Source organism: Danio aesculapii, chromosome 16, assembly GCF_903798145.1.
Source record: "Danio aesculapii chromosome 16, fDanAes4.1, whole genome shotgun sequence".
Taxonomy (NCBI): domain Eukaryota; kingdom Metazoa; phylum Chordata; class Actinopteri; order Cypriniformes; family Danionidae; genus Danio; species Danio aesculapii.
In genome coordinates this window covers 18896885-18907314 of record NC_079450.1, presented here as the reverse complement: position 1 = coordinate 18907314, position 10430 = coordinate 18896885, and the positions used below count along the sequence as shown (strand labels likewise).

At 38.4% G+C, this 10430-nt stretch overlaps 1 protein-coding gene across 1 annotated transcript in view; it reads right to left on the bottom strand.

Annotated features, from left to right (window-relative positions):
- Positions 1–1027: 1027 nt before the first annotated feature.
- The window catches only part of plekho1b (pleckstrin homology domain containing, family O member 1b), a 54814-nt gene continuing 45411 nt past the window's right edge, over positions 1028–10430 (bottom strand). The window contains exons 5-6 of the mRNA XM_056474850.1: positions 7239–7340; positions 1028–5704 (exon numbers count right to left, since the gene is read on the bottom strand). Of these exons, the coding sequence (XP_056330825.1) occupies positions 5018–5704; positions 7239–7340 (789 nt within the window). The 3' untranslated portion in view covers positions 1028–5017. The remainder of the gene's footprint in view (positions 5705–7238; positions 7341–10430) is intronic.

The window sequence follows — 10430 nt, the reverse complement described above, 5'->3', positions numbered from 1 at the left end:
AAAGAAGAATGTAAAAATAATAAAACATATATAATATATATTTAATATGTATATATATATATATATATATATAAATTAAAATATATTAGAAATATTGTTTTTTTTAAGATTTTTTATTTCTGTTAATGTTTATTTAGTTTATGTAATGTATTTAATTATAATAACCCTGATTTTGAGATTAGCAGGATGAAATTAACATTTTCCTTAAACAATTTTAGTAAATTTACCTTTTTTATAGCATAAGAGTCTTTATTGGAAATTTAAAAAGAAAAAATATATCATTTGTATGTGTCAGTGCAGTCATTGCCATTTATAGTTTTGGTATAAACACTGAAAAAAATGATTCAAAGATGATTCCTTGCATTTACTAAATTGTTTTTAAAACTAAGTGGTTGTAAACAATTTATTTGGGCTGAATTTAAACAAACAAATTAAGTTGAACATTACTAAATTTTTCTTTAAACACATATAAATTGTTTGTAACAATTTTTCGGAAATTATTTTTATAATAATAATACATAAAAATTTCCTAATATTAAATATGAATAAAAATTTTAATGATGACAAACAGGCAACACGGTGGCTCAGTGGTCAGCTCTGTTGCCTCACAGCAAGAAGGTTGAAGGTTCAAGTACCGGTTGGGTCAGTTGGTATTTCTGTGTGGAGTTTGCGTGTTCTCCCCATATTCGTGTGGGTTTCCTCCGGGTGCTCCGGTTTCCCCCACAGTCCAAAGACATGCACTATATGTGAATAAACTAACTATAATTGAATAAACTAAATTGTCCATAGTGTATGTGTGTGAATGAGTGTGTATGGATGTTTCACAGTACTGGGTTGCAGCTGAAAGGGCATTTGCTGTGTAAAACATGCTGGATAAGTTGGCGGTTCATTCTGCTGTGGCGACCCCTGATGAATAAAGGGACTAAGCTGAAGGAAAATGAATGAATGAATGATGGCAAACAACACAAACAACTTATTTTTGTTTTAATTTTCCAGTAAACATATGAAGACTCGTAATTCAGGGAGGTCAAATGAGGATCACTTTAATTGCACAAGTGGTTGTGTCTCAAGTACATCAGAGATTATCCTGTCCTGAGCTTACAAACAGCCACGCACAGGTTTCTGCTCTTCAAAAACCGACCACCATTTACAATTAGCTACAGAAATGTGAAATAATGTACACAGAGATTTTTACAACCGTCCATATGAACATGATTCGAAAGCGAGTATCTGAGTTGTTGACCAGCAGCTTGTAATGAACCGTCCATCTGAGAGATCGCGTGTGTTTATGTAAAACGGAATTGAAAAAATGCTGAAAACATTGAGGTTTTCAATGGCCGACTCAATGGTTTGTTCCTTTCTGATTGCATAAGACTTTTTTTTTCGCCAGTGGCAGTGTGACGCACTAGCTCACAAATGTAATGTCCCTATGCAAAATAACTAGTCTGACCACAATAACACAGAGAGATTTTCCTCTTCATTCACATTTTATCAAACGTCTGCAAGACAAAAAGAGCGGATGAACAATAGTATGGCATACATAAATAGCTGAAAAGTAAAAGCGTGAAGGAAACATCAGCTCTAAGCGATCACATAGTCAACATGAAGTAAACGTGTCGTAAATGAGCACGACTGTTGAAGTACAGGTGTAGTTTGGCTTTTGTTTCTGTTCTCCTGTGGGAAAGATTGGGTTTATGTAATCTAATACCTGACAGATGCTCGCGTAATTCGATTCACCTTCCGCTGGCGCTGTCAGAAAAATCAGATCATAACACACCAGCAGCTGACCAAACAAAAGCAGTTCATCTGATTAAACCTGAAAAGATCCCACAACAGCAGCGCTGTGTTTCAGATAAGAGCGTGCGAGGTACAGAAAACCTTTGGCATCTGCGTGGCGATAATGCGAGACAATAGAATTTCAAATGAGAGGGGTAATGAATAACATTTAAAGCGTTCACCTGTACTTAAACGAAATGACCGTCTTTGTGCTTTATTACCTTTGGAAGCGTACATGTAGTTTCCAGAAGCGAGGAAAAGTCCGGTTGTGTTTTCAGGGAAGTCAAACGTTTTAAAAGCAAAAACTCTCCTCAAAGTCTTTCTCTACAAAAACAAAAATAGCACTTTACAATAACATGTACAAAAAATATAACACTGTTTTTTTTTTTTTATCAAGTCTTCGTAACAGAACAGGTTGACCTGTACCAATAGAATTGTGCAAACACATTATTTAGCTACTAACTGTAAAACAAGGTGGTTTTTATACTGGCAAGACATACCCTTTGGTTGTTGAATGCAATAGCATACTGCACACTGCCAGCAACTCCTGATTCCTGTGGGTTTTTCAAGCTCATGTGGGGGAATCTCATGAAAGCATGTCACATTTTACTCCCGAAACTGCTAATTTTGTTTTGCATTAAGAAACTGAATTCTGCTTGACCATTATCATTAAAGCCCAATCCCAATTCTATTTTTGTACCCCTTCCCCTTGGCCCTTGAAACAGAGTGTGTAGGGGAATTGCTTCAAAATTTACCTCTAAGAAACGGGATAGCGCTATAGCAACCGCACACATCATCAAATGTCACCGCGAACTCTTGCTTCATATGAGATCGATGACGGCGACAGAAGGCAATGATATCATGTTAATATATCAATATAATGTGGCAATAAGATCGTAACTGTACTGTACTGTGCGTGACCATATTCATGTAAACACACAGAAACAACATTAACATTATACTAGACACTGTAAAAAGGTCATTCCCAGCCACTAGACATTACTGACAGGGTATCTGAGTACCATAGAGTGACAGAATGTTGTGGGACTACTATACAGGGGTTATTATTAGGGATTATAGATAGCCAAATTTAGGTAAAACACGAACACGGTTATAAGTGTATTAAAGCATGTGCTTGTTTGTTGTATAAAATCGTAATAATGACAAAAAAATACTAATTTGTTTATCTCCTGACTTGCATGTGCAGCCATGTCTCCGCTGTAGGTGGTGTATTTTCATACCCCTTGGTTTAAAGTGTGGTCCTGAAAAAATCTCTGTGTCAAGGGGTATCTAGCCCTTCCCTTTAGCCCTACGCCTTCAAGCTAAAGAGAATTGGGACACCCCTACCCCTTCATGTGAACGCGCAAAAAGAAATGGGTTAAGGGGTTAGGGCTGTGTGATTATTCGAAATCGAATCGCGATCTGAAATTTTGCGATTATCTAATCACAAGATGCTGCGATATGAAATATATAAATGTATTATTTAATTTCTCCTGCCCAGAGCAAATGCGTGACTGCTGTCTGAGCGTGACAGTCTTACTAGCCAATTGAGTGAGGACACATTCGTTCTGTCCAATCAGAATTGCGCAACCATACTAAGCGGAACACCCACAATAAAAAAAACAAACAGTAAACAGTGGGATGATGGCGTTTGCCGCTTCAGAAGCATTAATAGACGAATTCATATCAAATAAAACACGCACGTCAGTAATATAGGAATATTGTGATTTCAAAGTCACAGACATCGAACAAAAACAGGTCATTTGTAAGAGCTGCCGCAGAATTGTTGCCACATTATGAGGAAATACAACAACCAGCACCTAAAAAAGCACCACAGAGGCCTATATGAGGAGTATCTTGCTAAAAAGTCAACTGATAGTGTTGCTTATGACACTCAATCTAGTAAATGTTGGAGTAAGTTAATAAGTTTTAAGTTATTTTTTTAACGCTCACTGCAGTCAGAAGCTAGGATACATATTATTGAGCTGAATCTTGACTATCAAATTAAATCGCAATATCTGTGAGAAAAAAATCGCAATTAGATATTTTCCCCAAAATGCGCAGCTCTATAAGGGGTAGAATTGGGATTGGGCTTAAATGTCCAAAATAAATGGCATAAAAATGGAAAAAATACAATTGCATAAAAATAAAAATCCATAAAAAATAAGCTGCATTTACTTTCTTAAGGAAATATAAATTCTGTTCTTTGTAAGAAATGATGTTGTGAAGCGTTTTTGACATGTTTCATGAGATTCACCCATGCAACCTTGCATAGATCCCCCAAAGACAAAAAAATCCTGCAAAGCAAATAATAAAATCCTGCTTTGAAAGCATCTCTCGCGGTGCAGGCAACTTGTAGGCAAATTTCTGAAAATTGAAACATACAAGCGTTCATTCAGAGTCTTTGCAGAGTTTAAAATGCAGTTTGCATGTGCCCTTTTGAAAATACTCTAAGGCAGCTTTTGATTTCCAAAGATACCATCATTTTTTTTTCGGAAATACCACTTAGGTGTAAAGACTTTGAGCTACACGACCCATATTTCCCTACAGTAGATTGTCTGTTCTGCCTCTTAGGTTTGAAAAGATAGCTTGCCAGTGTCACTCTCGTTTTACAGCATTCTCCATATAGTGCAAATGTTTAATAATTATTCATCCTTTCCTTTACTGCATGGAGCCTCATCTTTAATGGCAGCTGTTTCTTCAACACTGGCACCAGACGTCATCTGTGTTCATGTTCAATGGCTTTGTTCACTATTAAGAGCCCATGTGACGAGTGCTCTTTCCGTGAGCCTTTCCGCCAATCCGCCTTTGGCTGATTGCATCTTATTATGAGCTTGGTTTGTGTTAACAGTAGAGCAAGTGTGCTGGGAGTTGTTATTATTATTATTATTACTACATACAAAAATGACCCATGGAGTAAAACAGACCTGGCCAGATCTAAACTAAGCTCCTCCAGTGTATTATGAAAACATTCACATTGCGAAAGACTGGTGATGACAACCGCCATCTGCTGTTTCTCACCCTGAAGCTTTTACAGTCCCAAGTTGACACCACTGTGAAAACTGATACAGCGCAACAGTTTGTGTTTGGTTAAAAACCCACCGGCCCTTGGATTTCTGTTGATATCAGGGAGCGGAAGAAACTAGATTTGCCCTTGAACAATTCGTACATACAGGTATAGCTCATGGTATTCGTTGATTCCAGCAATGCTAAAGCAGGAAGAGTGCATTGAAATATGACCTCACATCATGCTTTTTCGGTGGTTGGCTTGTTGAGGGCTGTTCAGTTTGCCGTTCTGTGTCGGACTGATTGTGGCAGAAGAGTCAAGCTGCTTGTATAAAGCTCGGAGTTCTTTCACTTCCTCCAGGACGTCCCGAGCCTGACCCCATGTAGACGCGGCCTCCTCTAGGAGCCGCTCGGCCTCCTTCCGCTTACCCTCGGGACTGGAGCTCTTCCCAGCCGGAGAGCCCTTTCCTTTGCCCTGCGCCCGCACCTCGGTTAGCAGCTCCTGAGTTCTCTCCAGCTTCAGTGTGATGAGGTCCTGGAGCTGGCTGATGGGCTGCACGGGTGCAGACGTGGAGCAGTGAGGAAGAGCTCGCGCCTCACAGTGCGTCAGGATCTCGTCCATGGAGGCGCAGCGGTTCTTCTCGGATGTGGCTGGTTTTTTGCGGAGCTGTGGCGTCCGGTGGTTCTCCGACCAATCGAAGGCGCTTTCGCTTTTCCGCGGTAGGCTTTGGGACTTTCCTGCTGTCTCATTGGAGGATGAGAGCTTGGAGGTGTCCGTCTTGGAGCGTTGGGAATCTGGGGAACGCCTAGATGAGGCTTTATCCACAGTATCCTCACCAGAGGCCTGACCCTGTTCTGCTGGGACGTCCTCCTCCTGGATGAGATCCAGTGTCAGCATGCCATCTGAGTTTGTGGTAGAAGCCTGAAAAGGTTGATGAGAATTTAGACAGATGTCTTTTAGAAGGTTTAATGTAGAAATCAAACCTACAGGCGTGATATGGTAAGCATAAAAATTAGGGATCCATGATATGAAAGATTTTAACCAATACCGATAACCAATTAATTAAGTCCTTCTTGTGCCCGATTCCAGTATGAATACAGATAATCAATAAGTATATTGTTCACCCATGTGCACCCATAAAAACCTAAACTGATATTTTAGCACCTTTTGGCTAAACTGTAGAGAACATCAGTCCTTACTACTTAAAAAAATACTTTAAAGATATTTGTGCTGATTTCTTATTGGATAATAATGGGAACAGGGAATATGGACTGCAAATTAGCCTTCAGTTAGAAGCCTAAATGTAGAGCATTGACTACTTGAAATTGTAGCAATGTTATACTGCATTGACACTGTTAAATAAACTAGCTAGCTCTCTGCAACTCTCACATGGTCGCCCACTGAAGCTAAGCAAGGCTGCCAGCAGAGGGAGCTCAACTTGCGGTCTGTGTGGGTCCTAACGCCCCAGTATATTGATGGGGACTCTATACTGCTCAGTGAGCGCTGTCTTTCGGATGAGACGTTAAACTGAAGTCATGGCTCTCTGTGGTCGTTAAAAATCCCAAAAAGGAAAAGAGGTTTAAAAGGTTTAACCCTGGTATCCAGGCCAAGTTTGTCCTCCTATCATCCCTATATCATAAATGGCTTCATCGTTCCTCTCCAACAATCAGCTGGTGTGTGGTGTGTGCAGTCTGGTGCAATATGGCTGCCGTCGTGTCATCCAGGTGGATGCTGCACACTGGTAATGGATGAGAAGATTCCCCCCAAAAATGTGTAAAGTGTTTTGAGTGTCCAGAGAAGCACTATATAAATGTAATGAATTATTATTATTATTAAAATCATAACCAATAATAATTTCAAAAAGTTTTATTTTGAATATGTTCAAATTCTAATTCATAATTATAATGCATCCAATACAAATAAAAATCCATTTATTCAATCTCTAGTGGATGAAAATTAGCTTAGAACTATACAAATATTACTATTTAAATATAACTACTAGAACTAATATTAGAATTAGATATGTAAACACATATTCACATACTTGTCAAATACATAAATAAAAATCTACTGACATTTTTCAACTTTGTAAACATTTATAAATAGCATATCCTCAAAAATAGAGTGCATGCTTAAAACTACATATGAATCTTGGATACGTCAGACTGATTTGTTGATCTTTCCAGCAAATGCACTTTATCAAATATTGTTATCGGGTTTTGTTTATTTCTAGAAACAATAAAAATCCCGTAACTTTTACCCATATCGCCCGATAATTTTTCTGTCTGATAAATATCACACATCCCTAATAAAAATGAAACCCTTAGAAACCTAAATTGTCTTCAAAGTGAAGAATGAGAGTATTTTCTAGGACTGTTTTGAATGTATTATTCCAGTCCTTTCCCATTTCCCAACAAGCCTTTCACATGACATCCAGAGCAAATGGACTGCTTACCACGGCCATGAGGTGCCCGCGGGTGGGCAGACGGCGAGTGTGGGGTATTTTAGCTCTGTCACGCGTCGGATGGGCCAACAAGCTGTCCTCTTCCACCGTCACCTAAAGGGGTCGAACAAAGAGAGCTGCGATGAAGCCCAACTGAACAACTCGGTCACATGGAAACTATTAACAGCTACATGTTTCACACCAGCCTACAGGAGCAGGAGTGCTATATCGATTGGCCAGTCAATGAGTCTGTGTATTATTTGTTTGTTATGAACACGCAAGCAGATCGACGTACAAGCTAGAGGAAATAATCTGAGAATTTGTTACGGTGGGAAAATAATATGATTCATCATATGTGTGAGCACAGCCTGTTGTTTACTAGAAAGCTTAAGCTGTAATGCTCAGATTCTGTTTGTTGGCCAGAAGTGTATGGCTAATCTTACTGTGTTTTTCAAGGGTTTATGGGCTAAGGGAGGGCTGCTACACAAAGCGTTTGTTTGTGTAAGTCCTTTGGTTCTGCTCCCACTACTCCATGTGCAAATCCAACCAACATCTAAACTACCTAACAAGTCTTGTCGTCTTGTTGCCTATCCAGTTATTAGTAATAACTTGACTTCTAGTTGATCATTTGTTATCAGAACTGGCTTTTATGAAAGGCAAAGGCCTCAAGATGACGCTACTTTTACCAAAATAAAATATGAACATGCCTTGATTTTCATTATTTAATTAGGACAGTAAGATTTGACTTTGCTCAGACAAAAGTCTTGTCACTTAACAGAAATAATGTCCAGTATAGAATATGAAGTCATGCTGCGGTGGAAACAGAATGAATATTGTGTATGACTGCCATGAGCTTGGAGGACTGCATTCATACATCTCTGCAATGACTCAAATCACTTATTAATAAAGTCATCTGGAATGGCAAAGAAAGCGTTCTTGCAGGACTCCCAGAGTTCATCAAGATTCTTTGGATTCATCTTCAATGCTTCCTCCATCTTACCCCAGACATGCTCAATAATGTTCATATCTGGTGACTGGGCTGGCCAATCCTAAAGCACCTTGACCTTCTTTGCTTTCAGGAACTTTGATGTGGAGGCTGAAGTATGAGAAGGAGTGCTATCCTGCTTTTCCCTCTCCTGTGGTTTGTAATGTGATGGGCAGCACAAATGTCTCGATACCTCAGGCTGTTGATGTTGCCATCCACTCTGCAGATCTCTTGGACGCCCCCATACTTAATGTAACCCCAAACTATGATTTTTGCCTCACCAAACTTGACTGATTTCTGTGAGAATCTTGGGTCCATGAGGGCTCCAATACATCTTCTGCAGTATTTGTTATGATTTGGATGCAGTTCAACAGATGATTCATCTGAAAAATCTACCTTCTGCCACTTTTCCAAATGATCAACTAGAAGTCAAGGTATTATTTGTTGCTTCAACAACTGCGATTGACACTGAGACTTTTGTCAGGTGGTGTACAACAATGAACTAAAAGTACTGACTATTGACAAACTATTGTGTCAGTCACTTGTGAGCCACTTCAGGCCATCTAAATTTGCATAACTATTAGTATCAGGCTACCAGAGGTTGGGCAGTCTACGTCGGCCATGTTTGTGGACAAATGCAAAAGTGCACAATGTAAACCAATGGAAATCACAAAAGGAAAAAAAACACCATTTTAAGTAATATCTTTTGAAAAACATCTCACAAACTCTCTGGATGAAATGGATTAACATGTATATATCTTTAGAAATGCTCTTCATGTGTCTGAGAAGCTGATAATAGGCATTTCATAACAATCAAAGAGACGAACAAGTTCATTTGTAACTGACAGGGTCTCAACAGGCTGCCGCAAGAAAACATTTTCAGAGTTGATTTGTAGAGGAACCCCTTACAATTTATTGCTGATTAGTTTATATATGATACACTAAAATCAATAGAGATCAATGGGAATCAGGCTCCCTTGTCCTAAATACTCAGAATATATTGTGCTGTTACAACACATTCCAGTTCTCTATTAGACTCGCCACCTTAAACCTCACTCTCATATGGGTCACGGCACCAATGTAACCCCCTGGTTCAACTTTCACCACTTCAAAGTTCGATTCAAACCAGTATCTCCTGTATAAAACGTAGGCGCACTAACAGTAGCTAGTGCACTTTTGAAATATATAGTATATATTTGTGTATCGTGTTGCTTGTAGCTGGAGAATACATATTCCCAGACACTGGTTACTAAACCTGCCTACACATTTCTCACACTTTAAACATGCAGCAGAGCTTGGCACTGAATAAGCAGTGCTCTGACATACTGTAATGTGCAAAAACCAAACCAGAAAAATCAGAAAAAGAGTTGGCTGATCTTAATTTTTTAAAAAGCCAAAACTGAGAACACTTTTAATTGATGTGTTTGCACTTTAGAGCACAATTTCCCATCTTAAGCACATCAGCGAATCAGTGGCTGATCACCTTATACATCCTATTGTTTGAATTCCACAACCCTTAGAATAGTCAGCACGTGCCTGTTGACATTATAAATAAAACATAAATCAATGTCAAATGCAATCAAAAGCTTGTCAACTGGAGTCACATTAACTCTTGCTCAGTGTAAGAGCCATAATTTGATTTAATATAATTTATTAATAGTGCTCAAATACATGTACAGTTATATTATATTACACATGTTGATATATTTAGTTGTACATCCGCTGATTTCACCCTTTCACTGCTTTGTTTGTGATAGTTTGCTCCACCTTTATTAGACTGTTTTAGGTTATATTACTTAGAAAGAAAGAAAGAAAGAAAGAAAGAAAGAAAGAAAGAAAGAAAGAAAGAAAGAAAGATAGAAAGAAAGATGGTGCAACACAGTTTTTTGACCGGGGTTTATTGTTATTCTGCATGAGAATTTAGTACACGTCTTTAATTGGAATGAAACCCGAGTCAATTTATTGCCTGACTGATTTCCTTAAAATTCTGATAGTACACTCAGCAAAATTTAAAAGTGAAATCCAGTCGTTCCAATAGAAACTGACACATCTCAGTGCCTTTGACAATGGACCTTTTTACAATTGTGAATTTCGTAATTTCCATCAGTTCACAAAACAATTTAATGCAATTTTTACTACCTTCATTTTATTTGTAATAAATTTTTTTAAATAAAAGAGTACCTTCTATATGACTGACTGGTCCACATTATCACATTTAT